We start from the raw sequence: 24,393 nt of genomic DNA on the forward strand, positions 1-24,393 counted from the left end.
GTAGATAGTTGAATCTTTGCAGGATATGTGGTGTGTAAGGAATGAGAAGGAAAATGAGCAGGTGGAGTGAACGTGTAATATCATATCTGTAGTCCATAGTGAATTAGCTGGGAACGTTTCTAATAATTATATCTCCTTTTTTTTTTTTCCCCGGTTATAATTGACGACAACGCGGGTCATATTCGATTTGTTATTAATGGTCTTATCTCCGTTTTCACTGTGCAGGGTGTGAAGCCGAGCAGCTTCGATAAGGTGGCCATACCTGAGGTGAAGGAGATCATCGAAGGCTGCATTCGACAGAACAAAGACGAACGGTAAGCGGTTGTTTTCTGGCTTTTTGGAGATTCTGATATCAGTGGGGAAGGCAGAGGGGGAGGGCAGCGGGGGGAATTACGAGGGGTGTGTTGGAGTAGAAGTGGTTTGCTCCTTGGAGCTGATGATCAGCACCACACACACACACACACACGCACACTCGCAGGTTTGGGCCGGGGTCTGGCAGAGCACAATCGTAATCACACTTGTCATTTGTAGCGAGTATTTTTGAAGGTCGAAATGAAAAAGGAGTATAAAAAGAAAAAGTAAAAAGAAGAGGTTTTTTTTTTTCGTGGAGATGTGAGTATTCGATTTCAGTAACTCGCACACAAATAAAGTATAAGTACAACCAAAATAATACTCAAGTGTAGTAACAAAGCACACGTATTTTTCTGTCAAGTATTTTGGTGTCCCTTAGTGTAATACTTTTCATATTTTTATATTCCCTTCTCCTGTTCTGTGGAAAATCACTATAGTCCCAACTCTCGGACTCTTACCTTGCACAGGAAAAGTCCGAAATGTTAAGACCAGTACATTTTTAAATGTTTATTTATTTATTTTTTCAATAATACGTGTATATAGGGATATTTTTGCGAGTGTATATATACATGTGCGCACACACATTTTGTTTACTATGGGTCTAATAACCGGTGCCCTGGATCGGTATGGGGTCGATACCTGCAACAATAACGATAATAAAATTAAACTGGTGCGTTGCATATTGGAGTAAAGAAATGAATTTGATCCGGTCCTGTTAAAAACGGAAAAGACTGGAATTGAGAACTGGGTTTGAAAAAGATATTGTTTAGAAATCATAATGCTGTATTTCTACCTTTTTTTTAATTGGATTAAATATATGATAGATGAGGGTTTTTTTTATTTTTTTATTTATTTTTATTTATTTATTTTTTTTGTATGAAACAGTTCAACCGTATTAAAAAAGCTGTAACACTTGTGTAAGTCGTGTTTTTGGCCAGGTCTTTTTTTTTTTTTTTCCCCCTGGTTTTAACAAAATCGGCTGATACTCAGGGTTTCGGTATCAGAAAAGAGAAAGCGGTGTCTCTAGATCTAATGGATGATTTATATAATGCTACAAATTCCTTATAATACAGAAAAACCTTTAGCAACAGAAAAATTGCTATTGGGGAAAAAAAATTCAGGCTTGAGCATATTCTCGTGCGTGTGAGAGAGAGGGAACGAGAACAGTATTTTGCTGATACACCTGATTATCTGCTGATTATTACAGCTAATGACTTACGGGGATTTTTCCAGCGTGGACGTATTTATACAAAACATGAATATCCTGAGCTTCATCTTTTTTTCGAGATCTTATCTTTCAGGTTCGTGTTTTCTGTCTCCGTTAGTCGCGGCCATATCAATGTAGATAAAGCCGAGACGAATATCTCGACGGTGCTGACCTGCCGAGCTGATTTCCTACAGTGGGAACCTTAAAGCTGACTCGACACTGAGAAACTGCGCAGACGTCCTGAGTAATAAAGGCTTTTCAGTTCTCACCCGGAAGCTTTTGTCCAGTGTGGTCTCCCCCTGTCGAGTTACCCGCGCTCTTTAGACACACCGGTATTAGATCCGTCAGTGGCGCGTGTTGTTTCGTAGCCGTATTGATGGAATTATGTTGTTAGCCCGCTGTGCTGATTTCATTTAGAAGCCCATGTGGTTCGTCTTGACTGAAAGCCACCACGGATCGGGGTTTCTCAAAAGAGTCTTTGTGATACGAGTTTTGTAAAAGGCTTACGGATATGATAATTTGGGGGGGGGCAAACAAAAATGAGCTAACTGCTTGTTCTATCCTTGCTTTGGACACGTGCTGGGTGTAAAAGTTTGCACACCCTTACTTTGGTTGTGTCTCGGTGTACGTTTCTTTCATTTCTGAACACTTCATCACTGTCGATAATGATGTCCATATTATTCCACTTTCCAATCAATACTTTCTCTCTTGGGTCTGATTTATTTATTTATTTATTTATTTATTTATTTATTAATTAAAACTCACGCAGTAAACTGTTCGCTTTGTCGTTAGACACCTTAATGAGGCACATTAAATATATTAACTAGAGCATGTCAAGAGGGGTGCAAACTTATGAGCTCGCTAACGAGTATAATTGCTGACCTGGACTCGGTTGCTGTAATGTTCTGGCCGTGTGTTGTAACAGTATTTAGTAAATGATTATGGAATGCTAATGTTAGACTTTTTCCTCTGAATCATGACGTACTTTTATTCAGTGGGTTTATTTATTTATTTATTTATTTATTTATTTTTAAAAAACACGTAGTTTTAAATTTTTCCCTCAAACCTGTAGAAGTTTCATGTGAGGAATTCGGCCCGTTCGGAAAGTTTGAAACTTTCCTCCTCGTGAAACCAGTTGAGAAGATCGTAAGTGTGTACAAAACAAAAAAGTCGAGACTTGTACGATAGTTTTCGAGGGTGGGATTGATGGGACAGGATAGGACCTCTTTAACACATTTCTTGTTTCCTGCAAATTTCCATATTTATATTGTGGATGTCTCTTGTTATTGTTCTAATGTAGTAAAAGTGAAGAGTAATGATCAGGCGCGTGGAACTGTTCCATCTCGGCATAATATTTTGGGGTTTATACAGATATCTCTGTGGCTGATGCCAGGTACACACTAGATGATTTATTTATTTATTTATTTATTTATTTATTTTATCTTCACTGATTTTGAAACTGTGGGAGACCACAGACATAAGGACGGTTTCAACCGATTCTTACGATTGTAAATCCAACGAACGGCGCACGCGCTAGACGATTCGGCCAGACCGCGAGACCATACTCCTGTCGATTGTGGTAACGATTTCACGGACACGAGGTCTCACAGAAACTTCAGAAGACGATATCACTTCTGAGGCTCCGACTCAATCCAGAGCAGTAAAATAACCGTAGTGACACCACACAATTGAGGATTTTTTGGACCAAGCCTCGAATCAGGCCACGCCCCAAACCCCATCCCCGGGGTTTTGCGGAGGGTGCAAATTGGGCTTAAAATATTCAAGTGTGTGCTCAGTCTAAGTGAATATTACTTTTTGTTTAAGTTGTCTGGGTTAACTTTAGTGAAATTTATCTTTCCATATTATCTGCATGTCTCTCTCTCTCTGTCACAGATATGCCATCAAAGTCCTGCTGAACCATGCCTTCTTCCAAGAGGAGACGGGAGTGCGGGTGGAACTGGCTGAGGAAGACGATGGGGAAATGATCGCTATCAAACTCTGGCTGCGCATCGAAGACGCCAAAAAGCTGAAAGGCAAATATAAAGACAACGAAGCTATCGAGTTCTCCTTTGACCTCCTTAAGGATGTTCCTGAAGATGTGGCCCAAGAAATGGTGGGTTCCTCAAAGGTTTCTGTAGGTCCAAGCTGCGTGTTTATGAATCCAACATGCCGATGCGCGCTTTTCTGCGTTCACAGGTTGAGTCTGGATACGTGTGCGAGGCCGACCACAAGACCATGGCCAAGGCCATCAAAGACCGCGTGTCACTGATCTGCCGTAAACGAGAACAGAGAAAGTTAGTTCGGGAGGAGCAGGAAAAGCGCAAACAGGAAGCTGATCAACAACAACAACAACAACAACAACAGTTGAGCGAGTCTCAGAAGGCCTTGTATTTCGGACCTCCGGGAACTCCAGGAGCCACTCAGACTCCGTGCAGCCTCCAGCCACCGACTCCCGGCCCTGGACAGCTCGAACCAGACGAGTGTGAAGTAGACCAACACCAGCAGCTGCAGTACCAGCAAGGTGCCATCTCCTGTACATACTAGTAGTGAAGCTTAACCGTCCTCTGATGTCTAGCCCACACGGGCTCATCGTTTACCTTCTGTCGAAAATAAATCTCGCTGTTCAGGGTACTGTAGATCTGAATCCAAAAGAGCGATCACAGAGTAAAAACAGATCTAACGTACAAGTGTGTACTAAAGTGGTATTGAATTCCCAACATGTCCTTAATGGAATTCTTCTGTCGCCGAATCTTAAACACATTTACGAGTCTAATGTTGAACTACACTATGTAGTGAACCGGAAGCCATTTTTGAAACGTAATAAAACAGTTAGTATGGAGAGTCGAAGATGGCCGATCTATCCCTCAAGGCTAGGCTAAGAAAAGTGAAATGTCTTCTCAAGGTGTTCTTAAGGTGTGCTTAAGGATTTTCCCCCTTCTGTAGATTGTGTGTCACATACTGCAAAGCGAATTCATATTCGGACACGTCTTGAGTATTTACTCCGTTTTATCTTTAAAATCCGAATGCTAATTTTTTAAAAGAATTTAACAGCAGCCCTAATCCTTTCCGAACGTCCTAGTTCTCAGGAAGTTAACTGGACTCGAGATATGGACGGTCGCTTTTATTGTTTGCATCACGCTGTGCTTTTCTCTTTCCAGCTGAAGGTACGGTGGAGAGCGGACAGGGTTCATCCGTCTTCTCCGAGACGCCGCTGAGTCAGCTCAACATGTCTTATAGTTCTCCTGCAGCATCTCATCAGAGCCCCCAGCAGCAGCAGCAGCAGCCTGCACAGCCCTCCTACCCCTCTGCCTCGCAAACTACCCAGCAGCACCCTGCATTCCCCCCGCAGCCCATGGTAAGACTCACAGTCACAGAAAAAAGAAGCAGAGCAGCTTAGTGTAGAGCAGATAGCTTCTGGAATCTGACTCGGTGGTGTTTTACTTCCCATCATGCAGCCTGTTCTTGTTATGCTTCAGAGCAGCAGCGAGCAGCAGCGTGCGATTTGTCTTGCTGCGGTCAGAGCTGCTGTTATAGAAAAACATCAACACCTTCTGACCAATCAGAACTGACGAATCAAAGGCGCTGCCATATAAAAGCAATTAAACGACAGATCTTTACAAATTATGATCAAATGTATTATTTATTAATATAAAACAGAGAAGGGGCAGAGAATCTCGAGTGATTATCCAAACATGCTTATGAAGAACGCTTATGGGAAGCAACGTGAGACCAAGTTCGACGTAATATCGCTGTATGGTCTCCACCCCAATCCTCTCTGTTATGATGAAAAGCTAGAATTTCTCTTGGGAGGTTACGCGTTTAGAGAGAAACTCACTATATAAAATGGGTATTGCGAGAATTAGCCCTACGAAAACCACAAAGCGTATACGTTAACGGAGTTAATAGGATACTAGACTCAGGATTAGATGAGATCCGTGTGCATCATGAATGCTGCTAGTTTGGTTGTGTGAATGTTTGTGATGCATGGCTTAACCACCGGTTTTCTTCTTGTGCTGTGGTAACGTGTGGTTTGTTTGAGGTTGTTTGCACTTGTATAGCGCTTTACACTGTTCCTCATTCACCCATTGACACACATAGATATACACACACACACACACGCGCGCGCGCACACCAATGGCTGCAGAGCTGCCGTGCAAGGCACTAGCGTGCCATCGGGAGCAACTTGGGGTTCAGTATCTCGCCTAAGGACACTTCAGCACGTGGGCCAGGAATCGATCCGCCAACCCTACGATCAGTGGACAACCCGCTCTAGCACCTGAGCCACAGCCACGCCCTGGTTTGTTTATAAGGAATGATGCCTGTGAAAGATAGCAAATCTATCGACCAATAAAACCTCAAAAAAAAAAAAAAACCCGCTCCAATGGGTTTGCTTTCAAATGGGTCATTCTCTCTCTCTCTCTCTCTCTCTTTCTCTCTCTCACACACACACACACACACACACACACACACACACACATTATCGTTATATATATATCGCTCCTGTGCACTCTCATGCTGGCTCTCCTCCACATTCCCGCACTCTTTATTTTCTACATTGTTTGAGTTCCTTGTTTGCGTAATGTTTGGTTTATTGATCCACTTTGAGTTTTTTTTTTGTTTTTTTTGTGAGAGACAGCAGTGTTGTGTCGAGTGCCAGACTCCCATCAGTTCACCCCTGAGTGCCTACACTACCTCTCTCTCTCTCTCTCTCTCTCTCTCTCTCTCTTTCTCTCTCTCTCTCTGTCTCTGTTTTTCTTTTCTTTCTTTCGGAGTCCAGATTATCACGTCCTCTATCAAATCAGACACTCACGTTTTTTTTATTCTTGCCCTCAGAGACGTTTCCGAAATTAAATTATTCGTGCCGTTCTGTGAGCTTGGGGACTTCATTAAGCATCTAATATTTTTGTCATCCTTAATTATTTTGACATAATTACATCGGGTTTTTTTTTTTTTTTGTATAAAAAGAACATAGGCATTGAATTTGATTTGCTGTTGGGTAAACTTTTATTTTATTTCATTTTTTTGACTAAAATATTCTAAAATATATCTTCGGTTTCTTTTCACTTCTCTTGCTTTGCTTTAATGCTTTTTCAGGGTTTTATAAAACACCTATTTTGGAATTTTTCAAAGTGTTTATTTTAGTGCTCTTGAGGTTGTTTGCTATGATAATCTGGAAATATCAAATACAGCACCCTCCACTAATATTGGCACCCGTGGTAAATATGAGCAAAGAAGGCAGTGAAAAAGTGTCGTTATTGTTGAAACTTTTGATCTTTTGTTTCACAAAAATATCAGACAACTGCAAACAAAACAGGTTTATCCAAAAGAAAATTTTTGTTAAATATAGGTGTGTAACGATTATTGGCACCCCTATAAATTCATGTGAGAGAAATATATTTGAAGTATATTCCTATTGATATTTTACATTTGTTTAGTACATCTGGGTGACTAGGAACAGGAAATTGTTCAACCATGACTTCCTGTTTCACAGGGGTATAAATATGAGGTAACACACAGGTTAAATTTTCTTAGTCATTCATAACAATGGGTAAGAGCAAGGAATATAGCTGTGATGTGCTGCAAAAGGTTGTTGAGCTTCACACAATGGGGCGTGTCTATAAGAAAATAGCACACGCATTGAAAACGCCCATTTCCACCATCGGGGCAATAATTAAGACGTTCCAGTCAACTGGAAATGTTATGAATCGAGCTGGAATTGGACGTGTGTCTATATCGTCTCAACGCACCGTGAAGAGGACGGTTCGAGCGGACAAAAAAATCTCCAAGGATCACAGCTGGAGAACTGCAGAAGTTAGTTGTGTCTTGGGGTCAGAAAGTCTCCAAAACTACAATCTGAAGTCACCGACATCACCACAAGCTGTTTGGAAGGCTTTGAAGAAAAAAGCCTCTACTCTCATCCAAAAACAAACTCGAGCGTCTTCAGTGTGCCGACACTACTGGAACTTCAAATGGGATCGGGTTCGATGGTCAGATGAAACCAAAATAGAGCTTTTTGGTAATAAACACAGAGGTGGTTCTGGAGCACACAGAGAGGTAGCCATATGGAAAAGTACCTCATGCCCACGGTTAAATATGGAGGTGGATCTTTAATGTTTTGGGGCTGTTTTTCTACCAGAGGACCTGGACATTTTGTTAGGATACACGGCATCATGGACTCTATCAAAGATCAACAAATGAAAACCTGACTGCCTCTGCCAGAAAGATTCAAATGGGCCGTGGTTGGATCTTCCAGCAGGACAATGATCCAAAACATACATCAGAATCAACACAAAAATGGTTTACTGACCACAAAATCAAGCTCCTGCCATGACCCTCCCAGTCCCCTGACCTGAACCCCATAGAAAACCTGTGGGGTGAACTGAAGAGGAGACTCCACCAGCGTGGACCTCGAAATGTGAAGGATCTGGAGAGATTCTGTACGGAGGAACGCTCTCAGATCCCTCGCCATGTATTCTCCAACCTCATCAGGCGTTATAGGAGACGTCTCAGAGCTGTTATCTTGGCAAAGGGAGCTAGCACAAAGTATTGACTAAAAGGGTGCCAAGAGTATTTTTGTGTAACAAAAGATCAAAAGGTTAAACAATAAAGACGATCTTTCACAGCCTTCTTTGCTCATATTTACCAAGGGTGCCCATATTAGTGGAGGGAAGTGTGTATCTGAGACATGTGGTGCTGACTTGTTCATTGAGAAACTGATGATGAGTCTGGAAGTCTGCGTAGCACTGATGTTTTCTAACGTTTGATACTCACTTGCTCAGTTGTATTCATTGTTATTTCTGACATGTTATTTGTTGTATTTTTCTTTTTTTTTGTATTTGTCCTTGTTTCTATGGGTTCTTTCTAATTTCCATTTTGTTTTGTGCTATAAAATGTCTTAACAGCACTAAAAATGTTTTCTTAAAGTTAAAAAAAAAAAATGCACTGTGTAATATATAACACGTTAACTCTGTATATCGTTTTAGAAGTGTGGTAGTGCTGATATTCGGATCTTTCACTGGTCTTTAAAAACATTTATTTTTACAACATTTTTTTTTCCCCCCTCTCTCTCTTTTTTTTTTTTTTTTTCTTTTTCTTTTTATAAATGACAGGTGGATTTAAAGTATCTCCAAAATGAAGCTTATGTTAGCGTTCATTATTCAGTGTGTATTCTTACCGAAACGAATTCAGGCCGAGTATCTGTGTGTGAGGATTCATATTCTGTTCACGTCCGTCTCTGTATTAATGTTTTACCTTCTATTATTCATGACTTTTATGTTTCCGTTATTTAATCATTTTCCTCTGTTGCATTAGTTCTTCTGTGTGTTTACATTTCTACCCCCTCCTTCGCCTGCAGCCTTCTCCACCTCCCGCTGCGCGTCGTGGTCGTAGCATGTCCGTTTGCGTGCCCTGCTTACCCTGTGCTCCTTCTCCATCGTACCCTCCCAAGCTTCCCTCCACTCCTCCTCCGGTGCTCTCGCCCAGACCGGGGATGTCAGACGCCGAGACGTTCGCCGGCCGTCTGTCCAAGGCGCTGGAGAGCGTGTTACCCCGGCGCCGCGCCAGCCTCCCAGCACTCTTTGCCAGCCCTGTATGTTAGTGTGTCTGGGTGAAGCAGGAGCATCCTGATGGGTCAGGCCTGCCTCGGCGGCATACACACGCACCGGCATCCGACATTAGAGAACCGGCGGCCGCAATTAGACTTCATTTCTTTAATTCTAAGACCTATTTTAGGTCCTATTTAAGAGTACAAATCATACATAAAATGAATGGTTTTATTTCTTTATTATTATTATTGTTGTAACTAATTCATTCACAATTCACATGACGTTAGTGGTCTATCGTAATAATTCAAATACAGTTGAATTAAATATTCAGTATAAATGTTCCTCTATATTTTTCTTTGTGCTTGAGCACTGTGCTTTTCTCACAGAGGTGGTGTCTTTCCCTTTAATGCAGCATCCACTGCCATTTTTCAGATTAAGGCACACCTCAATGGCCGCCTGCCTCGGTGACACAGCACATTCAGTCTAAATAACTGAACAGTTTTAACCCTCATGTTCATTACTTAGCAACGTTATCTCTCACCGGCCCACTTAGATTTAAAAAAAAGAAAAATACATTTGTTTGAAACTACCTCATATGTCCTTTTTTTTCCACCTGATATCAGGAAGGAGTACAAATAGGAGATTAACACATTAACATTATCTTTTTAGTTCATATCTGCACATGTTTTTTTTTTGTTTGTTTTTTCCAGTTTAAATCTCTAGGGAGAAAATAACCCAGAAAATCAAAAACAAATGTTATTATAAATAAACAGGCGAAAATCATTTCTAGGTCATTTTGACTCGAGCAGACCGTAAGAGTTTATAAGCATCGTAAATGAGTGAGTCGTAGAAAAGTGAGCTGTAAGTCCTGTGTGTGTTTCTTATCTGGAGCACCGATACATACCTTAATCTTTGAACTTATTTGGACTGTGACGCTCACCTGGTTTTACCGACCAGGCCCAGAATGTTAGAAAGCACTTCGTACTACGCATTCGTGTAAAAGTCTTCACGTGGAGTAGTATCCGCAGATCGAATGGTATAAAATGAAAATCTGCATTTTGATGCTTTCGGGTGCTTGTCTGCCTGACGTTCCCAAAGCCGACCCACCTCGAGCGCTCCTTTTCACATTAAATACAGACGCTTGGAGGTTTTGCGTTCTTCTGGAAACTAGGACTGACTGCTGCTCCCCTGGTGGATGTATTTTTATCACCAGAGCATCAGCAATCAGCAAAGCTGGAGCTGCGCAACCGTTACCATGTCTGTATTTAATTTCACACCTATATACTGCGACAGTACGTTCCTGCTTTTAAGTGTATTTCATATCTCTGTGCTACATTCTTGAGGTTTCTTTGCTTTGTGATGAGTTTACCTGCTGTATTATTTCTCGGTATTCTCTCTCGTCCATGTTTCGTTTCTCTTGCTCGTTGTGTATTTGAATGATGCTGCATTTCTTCTGCTACCTCACTACGATGCCATGTGTTGTTATTGTCACTTTAGCCGCAGTCTCTGGCTCAGCCGTATAGCGGTGGAGGGGGCTCGGGTGTGTCTGACCCGCCGCTCTCTTTCCCCTCCATCCCCGAGCGGCCCATCTCCTTCTCCCCGCCGCCGTCCTGCCCACCCAAAGGCTTCAACGTGCAGCGCCGCAAGAGCACCTCCATCTTAGAGGCCCATACGCGCCACTTTCAGCCAGCCTACCGCAGCTATGGGAGCGGCCTCCAACCGTTCTCTAGCGTCGAAGCTCATGAGCCGTCACACTTCCTGCTACCGAACATAGCGGCTCATAGACTGGCCGAGCAAATGCAGGCTTCAACGGAGTCCTTGCACAGCTACAAGGACATCCGGATGGAGCAGGAGGAGGCCGTGCGCAGACTGAGTCTCAACCAGGCCGTCCTGCTGGACCATTTGGAGGCCATGGCGTACAGTGGATACCCGATAACAGCACATCAGCTCAACCAGCTCACCTTCCACCAGCAGATGCAGGCTGCTGCTGCTGCGAGCCTGGCGTACGAGAGCCCTCAGCCCTGCCCGGGCTACTTACACCCACACGTCCCGAGCCTCATGCGCCTGAACCACAGTCCCATCCCTCAGCCAGCACCTGGTAGCATGGCCCAAGAATCCTGTTACCAGCCTCACCCGTCATTTCCTCATTCTGCTCCCCCAGTACTGGCACACACTTCTGATCCTGGCCCTGCCTTCGAGTTCCACACGCACAGCGTCCAAGCAGAGCCGGGAACGCTGGCTGCGAGGCTGTTCCGAGCCCGGCGCGGCTCCATGGAGCTCAGTCTGGAAGAGGTGTCAGGAAACGCGGCACCGTGCAGTCGGCTGCAGCCGGTGACCGAGGAACTGGGGAGCTACATGAGCCCGGAGATGCCACTGCCTCCAGGAAGCCTGCTATTGCTCCACACTCAAAAAGAGCGCAGCCCGGATCCTTCCAGCGACTCGGTGACATCTGACACTGGAGACTTTCACTCACCGCCTCTGCCGCACGCAGGACGCCCGTGTCTGGATGCCTCGCTCGCTCAGTCCATCCCCCAGACATCCGAAAGAGGGAGCGGAACATGCGAAGGCCATCCTCCCACTCACCAGTCTTATCTCTTCATCCCTCCGTCTGAGCCATTCAGCTCTAATATCAGCACTCTACAGAGCGCCTGGGCCCGACAAACCACCATCCAGCCTCCTGAGCTTTCCTACCTGGAGACTGCTCTGAGCCTACAGGGTTCTGCTTTGGTGATTACACCCAAACGCTTCTTCTTACTCTCCTCCCTAACCTCCCCCCATTCTCTCTCTCTCTCTCTCTCTTTTACCTGATTCAGTTTGTCCCTGTGGTTGTGGTTTTAACCCTCTCCAGCCGTGCATAGCTCAATACAAGTTTATAATTTATGCGGGGACTCTTTGGGCAAAGTGCAAGTAAACCTGCCTTCTGAAATCTCCTTGTCTTTTTTCAGACATTTATGTGGTTGTTTTTTTTGTTTTGTTTGTTTGTTTTGTTCTTGTTTAACAGACAGTTGCTGCGTTGTCCTTTCATTTGTCTCGTTTGTTCTTTTAAGTTTTCATATGAGTAAGTACTATTTTGTGTGTATGTTCATATCAGCAGATATATGACGTGTGCGTTTGAAGATATATGGTCTATATCATCTTCACTGTATATCTGTAACACTAACATGCAAATTCAAAGTTGAATGGAGCCCCTTACCCCTGCAGGGAGCGTTTTTTTTTTATTTTTTATTTACGTATACGTTTATTCACAAATAAGTGAACGGACGAACGGTAAACTGCGACGCGGGAGAGGGATCCAGAGGAAACGGAGAATTTGCATTTTCAAACACATGCAGACATACAACAAAAATTGGGGGTTTGAGCAGGTTTACTTCTCCACGTTATATTCCCTTTACCTGCTTTTGTAATATCGCAGCTAGTCATTTCAGCCATATGGATTGTTTGTTTTTCTTTCTTTCTTTCTTTATTTTTCAATCTATTGATTATTAATAACTCCTGCTTTTCTAGAGCAGGTGCCTTGTAGTTGGCTGGAAATGGTTAAAACGGTATAATTAAGCTTATTAAGATTGTGTTGAGGACACATACAGTGATGAATTTGTATCGTTTGTTATTGTAATGGATTTCGGTTTGCCTTCAGTTTGAGAGTCGGTTCATGTTAACCCTTAGAAATCTGACATCAGTGCTGTCCTGCAATTCCATTTCTCGCTTCGTCTTTTTTGTTGTTCTTTTTTTTAATTCTTGGCTCTTTTTTTTTTTTCTCCATCTTATCTGCTTGGGGAATTTTATTTATTTTATTTTTTTTTGCTTCTGTTCAGCTCTTTGATAGGAGGCAGAAGGCCAAGGTAAGGCAAACTGCCATGTGCAACTATACTTGTGCGCTCCGACGGAGAGGCAGGGAGACAAGTATACTTGCTTACAGCTTTCTAAGGGTTCATTCTCTCACACCCTTCCATGATGGAAAAGTGTGTAAGCTAGAGTAATCCGAATGTGTTCCGGGATGTGTTTACAGCAGCACCGAGCACAACCTGCGCACTTTTTCAGTGCTAACAGTCACTTAAAGCTCTGAATCATCTTAGAGTTCCACATGCATGAAGCCCTACTCACTCCCAGACTAACACGTGATGCCGTCTGTGTGTGAAATGTTCGAGGCATGTACCAAGAGCGAGGTCTCATCTGAGCGCCTCAGTGGTTCCTCAGAAGGGTCACGCTTTGTGTATACATGTCTTTTAATCCGTGTCAGTTATCTGGTTTGTAACGACCGTTATTCTGACTATGAATTTTTTTTTTTTTCTTTTTGTTTGTATCTGTTTCCACCGCTACCATCTTTCTCTTCCTCCATTCCTATTTTTCTGTCTCTCGCTGTCCATACTGTAGCAGGCTCCGCCTCCCCAGTCCAGTACGGCTCTTCCGATGGTCTCCACCAGTGCCCAGGCCGCACCCTGGAGCGACCCGGTCAATCCACAGGTAAGATGACTTCCTGCATGTTTCTCCAGTTAGTTATTAAAGAGGCCAGTCTGGGCAAAAGCAAAGAAAATGCACTCTTTTTTTTTTTTTATTTTATTTTTTCTTCTTCCTCTGAATTCTCTCCTGCGTGTGAAAGCTGTGGACTCGAGAGATGCTTCTCTCTCTCTCTCTCTCTCTCTCTCTCTCTCTCTCTCTCTGTCTCTCTATATCTCCCCCTCTCTCTCTAGCTCTCGCTTGCTCTCTCTCCCTCACCCCCCCCTTCTTTCTCTCTCTTTCTCTGTCTCTCTAGACCCCCCCCCCTCTCGCTTGCTCTCTCTCGCTCACCCCCCCTCCCTTTCTGTCTCTCTATATCTCCCCCCCTCTCTTTTTCTGTCTCTCTATACCCCCCCTCTCGCTCTCACTTGCCCCCCCCCATCTATCGATCTATCGATCTATCTATCTATCTATCTATCTATCTATCTGTCTCTTACACTGTGTTGTATTTGTTTCTTGTAGTATGGAGGTTACTACATCCCAGCAGTCTCTTCGCAGGTAGAGAAACTCCCCCAAATCCACTACCACCATCTTTGTCTCTCTCTCTCTCTCTCTCACACACACACACACACACACACAGGCACGCACCTCTCTTTGCTGTGTCACTCCTGGCCTTCTCCAATTTTCAATTTCTTAGTGCATCATGAATCAGCCTTGCCCATTATATAAATCTATTAGCCTGAACTGTTTATAAAAGAGCTTGTATCTGTTAGTGATTTTGTCTTGTTTGTTTGTTTGTTTGTTTGTTTGTTTCTGTGCGTAAATCCTGCTCAGTCACATTAGCTTCTTATTGTTTTCAACAACATTTTAATAGAACTTCCCTCAGTCAATCACTACAGATTTCTGGTCTGAACAAATGGTATTCGCTTTAATAAAATGTCTCCGAAACTCACCGGCTACTACTCTGAAGGGGTGGTGTTTTTTTTCTTAAACGGCACAAGCGATCCATAATAGAGGATACAGACATTAGGTCTTATGGAATAATTTACAGTCGAGATGAGAATTATTCCATATCATTGCAGTCAGTTATTGGGCTGGAATAGATGCTCGAACGATTCCTCACTGATTATTGTTCAGTTAGTTATCCATCTTTTCTAGCCCACCTATGGGAATATTATAGTAGTTATATACTAGTGTTGCAGAATTGACCAACAATGAAGGTCTCTTTCAATTCTGATCTTCTTGTCCTATTTTTTACGACGTGAACATTTTCTAGCGTGATTGCGGCTGTAGGTAGGAGAACTTGCTACCTTTCCATAAGATAAGGCTACTTTTCCAGGTGTGCTACATGCTGAAATGTCAGTTTGGGCTGCTTCTTATGTGTGAATGTTGCTCTTTGTGCTCCAGATGCTTCCACAGCAGGTTTCTCTGAACCCTGCCTCTCAGCAGCCCACCGCCTCATTGCCCCAGCAGCAGCAGCAGGCACTTCCACCACAGCCTGCCAGCTCAGGCCTACAAAGCATCGCCCAAGCACACATCCAGCCTGGGTCTCCTGCTACACAGGTATCTCACACACGCACGACTTTAATATTAGCACACATTTCTCATCCATACTGTTCCCTTAGATGGGCTCACAAAGTTCCAGATCTATGTCTTACAACACAGACTAGATATTTAACGTACCTCAGTGCATAAGCACTTGTTCATATTAGTTATAGGTTTCTTCATTCTAGCCCAAAACCTAGTCACGATCAGTCTTATGTCTGAATATATGCGTAAACCTCCATAGGACTAGACTGCTGATAGTGCTATAATAATATCATCAGCTGACCAACACTAGTTAATTCTCTCACTACCGGTTAAGCCGAAGTCACACTAAAAATTTGCCCAGCTTTGTAAAATATCCATGGCCAAGACAACAGGTCGATTGGCGATACAAAGATCCTCCATTTTGCTGCGATTAAATTTGGGTTTCAGCGTTTTGTTTTCAAGGATGTGATTCACTTGATCTAAATTACACAACGGTGCCGTGGAGTAAGTTCCTATAAGAGCAGCTCTGAGGGAAATTCCGGCTGTAATACAAACCACACGTTTATATTAACGCACGATATCGTTTCCATAGTAACAGCTCGTTCTCAGTGACTTGTATGGCAGACGCGTCACACATTCTACAACCACGATTTCAAAAAAAAAAAGTTGGGACGCTGAGTAAAATGTAAATAAAAACAGAATGCAGCGGTTTGCAAATCTCATAAACCCGTATGTTATTCACAGTAGAACGTAGAAAACATACCGAATGTTGAAACTGAGGAAACGCACCATTTTAAGGGGAAAAAAATAAGGTAGATTTGAATTCGATGGCCGCAACACGTCTCAAAAAAGTTGGGACGGGGGCAACAAAAGGCTGGAAAAGTAAGTGTTAGTAAAAAGAAACAGCTGGAGGAACATTTTGCAACTAATTAGGTTCATTGGGAACAGGTCAGTAAGATGATTGGGTATAAAAAGAGTATCTTAGAGAGGCGGAGTCTCTCAGAAGTAAAGATGGGATGGAATCTGGATGGAAGAATATGTTACTCTAAAACCTGTATATACATTTCAGCATTGGTTGTGGCTTTCCAGATGTGCATTCTATAGACACTAATTCACCCCCGTACCATCAGAGACGCAGGCTTCTGAAGTGAGCGCTGATAAAAAATAAAAAAATAAAAAACAGGGTGGTCCCTCTCTTCTTTAGTCCTCTTTAGTTTAGAGGACGCAGCATCCATGGTTTCCAAAAAGAATTTCAGATTTGGATTCGTCTGACCACAGAACAGTTTTCCACTCTGTCTCGGTCCATTTTAAATGAGCTTTGTCCCAGAGAAGGCGATGGCGTTTCTGGATCATGTTCACATACGGCTTCTTCTTTGCATGATAGAGCTTTAAGTAGCGTTTTATGGATGGCACGGTGAACTGTGTTCACAGACAGTGAGTTCTGGAGGTGTTTCTCAGCCCATGCAGTGATTTCCATTACAGAATCATGGCTGTTTTTAATACAGTGCCGCCTGAGCGCCCGAACATCACGGGCATGCAGTATTGATTTTCACCCTCTTCCCTTGTGCACAGAGATTTCTCCAGATTCTCTGATGATATTATGTCCTGTAGATGATGAGATATTCATAGTCTTCGCAATTTTACGTTGAGGAACATCATTCCGAAATTGTTCCACAAATTGTCGGCGTAGTTTTTCACAGATTGTTGAACCTCTGCCCATCTTTATTTCTGAAAGACTCCGCCTCTCTAAGATTCTCTTTTTATACCAATCATCTTACTGACCTGTTGCCTATTAGCACACAGTGTTTCAGAGTGTTTCAATCCTTATTTCTTTTATGTAATTAAAATCAAGTTTCATATATATGATCGTCATTTTGATGACAAATCTAGTCTGACTTGACCTTTCCGTAGCCATAGCTCATTTAATACACTGAAAAATTCTCATTACGTACTCCTTAATCTTTGCCTTAGTGCCATTATCTGCACCTTTAAACCTTATTTCCTCTTATTGAGAACATTACATCTGAACCTGAACCTCAAACACTTCATATACATATAACCCAAGTGCGTGGGTTCAGGTCTGACCCGTCTCTTGGCATGCTGTCCCTGTGTGTGTGTGTGTGTGTGTGTGTGTGTGTGTTTGCATGGTTGTTAACAGTGTATTAGTGAGTTGAGTCCTCGGGTTCTGTCCCCGTCGCCGTGTGTGGAGCGTCTGTTCTTCCAATACCAGGCGACTCAGCTCGCTCTGGTGCAGGTAGTCATTCGGGGTGGACGCTCACTTTAGTCTTCAGCACCATGGTTTGGTGTGCATTAACCCACCGTGTGTGTGTGTATGTGTGTGTCACACTGAGAATATCCACCGATTCTGTGTGCATAGTGTGCTTGTTCATTATTTTTGTCATGCCTGTTACGTAGATTGGTTTCGCGAGCTCTCAGGACTGTTTTGGCACTCGGAGTGGCACGTCTTCCCTCCCCACAGTTGAAATGGATTTGCAGTGCTGTCGTGTTTATGCTTGAGGCATGATGTTATGCTGATCCCTGCTAGTGTGTTCTGTTTGTATTATTTATTGATTGATTGACGGTGCCTAAATGGAACCGTGTTCTTCCCTTACTGAATTTGGCCTTGCAGCCTTCATCTCCCCCTCCGATCCAGCCTGTCCAGACTCCAGATCTCTCGCCCTTCTTCCAGCCGATCGTCACACTTACCCCACTGCCCCTCTCCTATCTCTCCCAGCCGTCTGTGCCTGGCCTGGGCTTCCTGCCCCCCGTATCAGTGCCTCCTCAGCCGCTCCCACTAACAGTGGCCCAGGGACAGCAGCCGCTCCTTGTGGTGGCTTCATCAGTTCCCTCGTCCCCGGCACCAGGAACCGTACCGTCTGCGTCTCCCTCAGCACTGCTCACTGCGTCGTCGCAGCCCCAAACGATGCTTCCTCCTCTGCCGATCACGACCACTGTGCCAACAATCTGTGTGGCTACTGTCCCCAGTCCTACCGAGCAGCCCGGGCTAGCGTCAGAATCCCCGGCTCAGGTACCTCTGGAAAGGATGCCATGCCAAACCACCTCAGACTGAGCTGACCATGTTATTGAGTTGCAACGAATTTGCAGTGCATTTCATTTCTTTTGGTCTTAATTCATATTCCTTTGGTTGTTATTCCTACATGTAAGCTGCTTAGACCATTTTGTATCAATTTTCATTGTGATGGAGTAAACAGATAGATCAGAAATATGACTGATGCGTCAGCCTTCATGTTTTTATTTTTTTTAAAATCTTACTCAGTCTCGCTTCTTATCTTGAGGTGGTTGTTGAGTTTTGTTATTTTCCGTTCTAGGCATCCCAGACCGGTTCTCAGACCACAGATATGTCACAGCTTCAGGCTCCAGCAGTGCCCTGCGGCATGGAAAGGTAAAGCTCTTACCATTTCCTTTATACCTTATTCGCACCACATCAGTGCCGAAGTTTTCATTCTGGTTGATCAGAAGGCGTCGATTTAATTTTCTATAGCAGCAGCTCGGACAGAAGTTCGGCTGTAATTCAAATCACAGTCTTAAGTGAACGGGCCCGTTCGAACACATGTATCCTTGTAAATTTATTACTTGTACAGCGGATGCTCCACATGATCCACGCCTCATAATAAACAAACAAACAACAAAAAAATGCTGTTATTAAAACGTATAAGGTTTATTATACCGTGGTCTGTCTGAATACTCGATTCTGATTGGCTGGAAGGTGCGCGTTAAAACCGTAAACAACTGTAACCATAGTAACATACAGTTAAACTCACAGCTTCATTATTAGTAGAGAGACGCCGTAATTCACACACGCACGGTCTCACTCGTATAGGGTTCTTTTCCTATAACAGCATGCCCTGAAGTGGTTTATATCTTACTTTGTATGTTTAGTTCTGTGTAGTTGTCCACGTCCTTTAAAATGCGTTTTGTACGGGGGTTTTATTTTTCCCCCCTTAGCAGCCACTCTGATGTGGCGTCTGGCATGAGTGACGGAAATGAGGGCGGGACCAGCGGCAGGCATGAGGGTCGTTCAGCCAAACGGCACCAGCGGAGATCCGTACGCAGCCGCTCCCGCCACGACAAGACCACCAAAGCCAAACTTAACGTGCTCAATGTACGTCCACGGCACTGTTCCGTCTCCTGCATCAAATACTGTTTGTTTTGTTTTTTTTATTTAGACTTAACTGCACTCCTGACGTTTGTCTTTTAGATCTCTAATATGGGTGACAGGGTTGCCGAGTGCCAGCTGGAAACACACAACAGGAAAATGGTGACTTTCAAATTCGACCTGGATGGAGATAATCCTGAGGAAATCGCTCAGATCATGGTAACCACCACGAGAACTGCTCCTTATGATCAGATCTGATTGTCTAGCGGATTGGCCAAAATGTATTGTGTGTGTTTGTTTGTTTTCAAAGCACTGACCAGATGTTTGTACTTGAGACACCCCGTCAAAGGCATACAGCTATAAATGAATTCTCATGCTGGCTCAAGATTGAATAAAATCCCAAATTCCAGGAACAACAGAACCTAATTAAGGGCTAGTGTTTGGAACACTGATTTTGTTTCACGTAATTAAATTTTGTATTTTGGCGTGACTATTCAAAAACAAAAAGGAAAATGAAGGTTAATTAGGATCATGGGTGGAATGTATGGGTTTTTTTTTTTTCTTTTCTTTTTTTTCAAATTCGCACAGTGTCAAGTTCGTCCATTGTATATCGTATTAACTGCGCGTTCTCTCGCCAGGTTGAGAGCGAGTTTATTCTGGAGAGCGAGCGAGAGTCCTTTATCGAACAGGTTCGGGAGGTCATCGAGACTGCAGATGAAAGGGGTCTTGAAAGGGAAGGCAGCCAGGTACTGCATCCAAGACATCTGGAGCCTCTTTACTAACTATAATGGACTTTATTCATCTTGTTTTTGTTTTCATCGACAGTTAGAGGCTGACTTTTATCGCAGTTGCGGCTTTGTACGACATCTTCACCTCGTGCCGTGACAGAAAACTGTTTAATAGTGGTCTTGCTTTTGTTCCCAGACTGTAAGCAATCCTGAAGTGCAGATGACTGCTCCGTACACACCTCTCCAGCCAGGTAGGACCTTACAATCCCATACCCCAGTACCCTTTCATGCCTTATGTGTTATTTTCAGAAAAGTTTGTTTGAGTCTCCGCTCTTCGTCCAGGTGCTGGCGCGAGTACCACTACTCAGGTGGTGACCTCGGCGGGCCGCAGGTTCATCGTCAGTCCTGTTCCCGAGTCCAGACTGAAGGAACAATTCTTCAGCGCGGTTCAACCCCCTGCTCCTATTTTTGAGCAGCCTGCAGCACGTAAGCGGAAATATCTTTTCTTTTTTTTCATGTTCATCTGATGCGTGACTTTTAATCAAAATAACCGTTATATCACACTCATCCGTCGTTCGCGGACGGTATGAGTTCGTGCCACAATGTGATTTCTTTTTGAAGTTGGTTTAAGGGGCTGGTTACAGAAATAACCACACGAATATGATTATATGTGTATTTCTCAGCAGCAGGACTGCCTGCGATGGGTCTGTCTCAGTCCGCCTCGGCGCTTTCTCTGCAGCAGGCGTTTACCGAGATGCGTCAGGGACAGTATGACCCTGGGCCGAGCACAGCACCCCCTACTCTCAACACCTCCCTTCCTCCACTGTTCCCTGCAGTCAACTCCTTGCCTCTGTCCTCCACTACGATGCTGTCATCTCCACCACAGTCCTCTGAGCTAGCTGGCCCTCCTCTGACGGTCTCCTCCTTGTCCTCCTCCTCTCCCCCTCCTTCACTCACTCCTGTGGTGGTCTCGTTACCTCCTCAGATCCCCCTGCCTGTCTGTCAACCCGTGGTGACCGGTATGACGGCTCAGCCTTTCTCATCTCCGCCTTCCTCAGCCACTTCTGCTGTTTTTCCCCAGCCGACAGTCCCAGTACACACCACTATCAGCACAGCAGCGCCGAGTAGCATCGCTCCGCTCTGCCAGCACGCTCCCGTTATAAACAATGTGATCTCTTTTCCTGGTGGAATCACAGAACAACCTGCTGTCGCTTCTAGCGTAGCACAAATCACCCCTCCTGTTGCCCCCAGCACAGCCATTCAAACTCCTCAGCTCACACCTAGTGTCATTGCGCCACTCCCTGTCACCGCCTCTTTGCCACAGGTGCCAGTCACCAGCAGTGCCCCTGTGGTGCAGCCCACCCTGGTTCACAGCCAACCGCAGCCTTCGCCGCTGCCCAATCAGAGCCATTCTCACTGCACCGAGTGTGAGAGCGACCCTCAGAGCAAAACCCCAGGCATTGATGACATCCATGCTCTAGACAAGAAGCTGCGCTCACTCTTTATGGACATGGGTGCCGGCCCTCCTTCCGGCCCAGCCGACGCCAGTGCCACCGAGCCAGCTGCTCCCGGCACATCCTCCCCTACCACCTCCATCACCACCCCTCTTCCTCCCACTAGCTTACCTCTGAGCTCTCCTATGACCACCCCGGTCACTAGTGCCACCCCTGTCAGCAAAACGCCGTTGTCCCGATTGCCGGTGAGTGGCCATCGTGTCCGGATGTGGGTGTTCGAACCAAACATCAAAATTTTTTATAACGTCAGCTGAGATGAACATTCATTTCCTTTCTCTATCAGAAACCTCATTCTGTAGAACCACTAACACCCTATGGAATGATTATTCTGCTATTTAACACCACACACAACCTTGGCTTCTACACAAGATCTAATGCATGTGATTTTATTATGTGGGGGAACGAACCATTTCGGGGATGCGCCGTTATCGGAAAGTAATACCGCCATGTCGGTTATTTTCCAATAGCAGCACATCCTGATGTGTTTTATTCCTCTTGTGCCACAGTGATTATTCATTAAAGAATGATGCACATCATATTTTTAGCAGTTTATATTGCACACAATCTTTTGGAACATCCGCAAAACAAGTTAGTTGCTGTTATCACTTACGTTATAGTTGATATAAACCGTCACGAGCCTCACGTTTTTTTCCCCCCACTCAGACCGTGAAAACTTTACAGGTTTAATTCTGACTGTTACCGACACCAGAGACTCCTTCTGTTAATGCTAAATAAATATATACTCGCAGAAAACCTCGCCACATCAACGATTACATGCTTTTTAAAAAATCCGTTTATGTGGAGCATGCACCCTACGTCCGTGCTGAAGGTGATCCTAAACGTCAGAACTGATGTTGTTATAGAAAATGTATCAACACCCTCTGAATCGAGCGTTCAACAGCGCTGTGGTATGATATTAAATACTCCCTATGTCCTTTTATTAATCCAAACCATGCTCCAAATAACTCAAAAACAAATAAGCTTATAAATAAATAACACGAACTGCTCTGTGAGTGGAAAGATCGGGAATAATAGCCTCCCAATAAACGGGGGAAATATTATTGCGCACATTTAACATGTGAACAAAGAGCCGAATCACTGAACAGTTGGATTATATTAAAAAAATAAATCTGTGCTGAGGGGATCCAAATGTTTCGGGACATAATACCTCACAGTAATAAAACCCAAGTACCAGACGGTTTTTAGTGGAATTATATGTAATAATAATGACTCCATACTGTCTTGCAAGTTTAAGGGTGGCTCTTGTTCCTCTTGTAAGCTGCATGTGGCCTGGAGGTGGCACAGTAGCCTTTTCTGGTAGCACTCTGTACCAAATGCTGTGGTTTGATCTTCATCTTCATCTCGTTAGGTGTTGCCTGTCGGCTCCGAGCAGGCCGGCACGCCACCCACAGAACACCCACCTCTCTTCCCGGGACCTTGTCTAACTCAGGTGCATTATTCTTCCCTTTTCTATCAGTGCTTCGCTTCTCTTGTTTAGTCTTGTTCTTTCCTCACCATCTTAAACTCGGCTCACTCTTTCCTGCATTCTCTCTCTCTCTCTCTCTCTCGCTCTCTCTCTCTCTCTCTCTATACACATCTTCTCTCTTCCACTGTCCTGAAAAACAAGTGAGGCATGCGAAGAGCTTGCTAATCGGATTAATATCAATTTTGCATGGCATCATATTTCTGTGAACCTCATTAAGCCTGTGATTCTTATTAACTCTCTCTCTCTCTCTCTCTCTCTCTCTCTCTCTCTCTCTCTCTCTCTCTCTCAGGACTTTAGGAAATGGTGGGAGGGAATTGTTTTACATAGGGTTTTTCTTTGGATATTTAGTTAATCGTACTGCGCTTAGTAATATGAAATGTGCAGTCTTAAAGAAAGCCCTTTATCTGCTCATATCCCTAAGATGTAAATTGTGCATATAAAAGCCTTTTTTTTTTTTCTTTAATCATCACCACACTTACATGTGATCACTTACTTCTGAAAGAAGCTGTGTGAAGTTCTCTGGCTCAAAGCCACTTGGTACAAATTGAGCACTTAAAAAGAGCATTTAATTATAAAGAGCATTTCAGATGAAGTGTAAAATGAGATGAAAAAGGACTTTGTTGTTCGATTCAGAACAATGTGTCTCTGTCCAAAAAAGCTCAGCAGACTCGAGTCCTGCATTAAAGCCCTGTTTTGTTTTGTTTTTCCGCAGAACGTGATTAAGCTGCTTTTTGTCATGATGTGTTTGTGTTTTTGTACGACGTGACTAAACGGACATGACTAATGAGTTAACCGGGTTGTTCCTCAGTCCCAGCAGCCACTGGAGGACCTGGATGCCCAGCTGAGACGAGCTCTGAGCCCTGAGACGGTGTCTGTTAGCAGCGTCGCATACCAGGTGCACGGCACACACTAACGTGCATTAACATGGCTTATATATGCGCATACTTAATCTCTAGAGAATCATGAATATGTATGTTCATGATGTTGAAGACCAGCATGGGCTCAGCTGAAGCTTTGCTTCTGACTCTGCAGTGAACTCTGTGCTTTGTGCGCATGACGTGTAAGGATGTATGACATCATTCTCATCCTTTCTCTCTTTCTTCTGCAGTCCTCTCTTACCGGGATACCTGCTGGAGGGCAGCCAGGTGTGTGCTGCCTCTTTTACTCAACTCCAAAATATGACTTTGGGGAAAATGAAGTTAAATGATGTGTGATGGTGAACTCTTAAACAGTTTAGCAAAAATGTAGCCGTATACTTGACCAGGGTGTGACTCTTCTATTATCCAACTTGTAATAGTTATTTAACTCCCTATAATGTCTCATAAATGTCTCTTTCAGTTCCATTTTCGCTTGAAGGAGAGCCAGGGGCTGTGCCTGCACCTGGAGGTTTCAAGCTGGGCCGATTTCAGGTGAGATTGCTACAGCCCTCCTGTTCATGGTTTTACGATCTCGTATTTAAAGTTCACAGCACTATTTAACAAA

The 24,393-nt window shown here is 43.9% G+C and overlaps 1 protein-coding gene across 12 annotated transcripts in view; it reads left to right on the forward strand.

Moving 5' to 3' along the window:
- The window catches only part of wnk1b (WNK lysine deficient protein kinase 1b), a 97,938-nt gene that overhangs the window by 60,157 nt on the left and 13,388 nt on the right, over positions 1 to 24,393 (forward strand). For 7 of the 12 annotated variants that reach the window (XM_017494321.3, XM_017494325.3, XM_017494322.3 and 4 more), the window contains exons 6-26: positions 226 to 314; positions 3,452 to 3,671; positions 3,755 to 4,079; positions 4,717 to 4,913; positions 10,600 to 11,829; positions 13,474 to 13,563; positions 14,059 to 14,094; positions 14,944 to 15,099; positions 17,225 to 17,320; positions 17,801 to 18,094; positions 18,396 to 18,469; positions 19,033 to 19,189; positions 19,286 to 19,402; positions 19,822 to 19,929; positions 20,108 to 20,162; positions 20,254 to 20,397; positions 20,595 to 21,610; positions 22,795 to 22,875; positions 23,720 to 23,806; positions 24,020 to 24,056; positions 24,250 to 24,320. In XM_017494321.3, coding sequence (XP_017349810.2) covers positions 226 to 314; positions 3,452 to 3,671; positions 3,755 to 4,079; positions 4,717 to 4,913; positions 10,600 to 11,829; positions 13,474 to 13,563; positions 14,059 to 14,094; positions 14,944 to 15,099; positions 17,225 to 17,320; positions 17,801 to 18,094; positions 18,396 to 18,469; positions 19,033 to 19,189; positions 19,286 to 19,402; positions 19,822 to 19,929; positions 20,108 to 20,162; positions 20,254 to 20,397; positions 20,595 to 21,610; positions 22,795 to 22,875; positions 23,720 to 23,806; positions 24,020 to 24,056; positions 24,250 to 24,320 — 4,680 coding nt within the window. The remainder of the gene's footprint in view (positions 1 to 225; positions 315 to 3,451; positions 3,672 to 3,754; positions 4,080 to 4,716; positions 4,914 to 10,599; positions 11,830 to 13,473; positions 13,564 to 14,058; positions 14,095 to 14,943; positions 15,100 to 17,224; positions 17,321 to 17,800; positions 18,095 to 18,395; positions 18,470 to 19,032; positions 19,190 to 19,285; positions 19,403 to 19,821; positions 19,930 to 20,107; positions 20,163 to 20,253; positions 20,398 to 20,594; positions 21,611 to 22,794; positions 22,876 to 23,719; positions 23,807 to 24,019; positions 24,057 to 24,249; positions 24,321 to 24,393) is intronic. The other 5 variants (XM_017494319.3, XM_047162360.2, XM_047162359.2 and 2 more) reach the window with 5 other exon arrangements.

The sequence above is a fragment of the Ictalurus punctatus genome, chromosome 19 (assembly GCF_001660625.3).
Source record: "Ictalurus punctatus breed USDA103 chromosome 19, Coco_2.0, whole genome shotgun sequence".
NCBI classification, from domain to species: domain Eukaryota; kingdom Metazoa; phylum Chordata; class Actinopteri; order Siluriformes; family Ictaluridae; genus Ictalurus; species Ictalurus punctatus.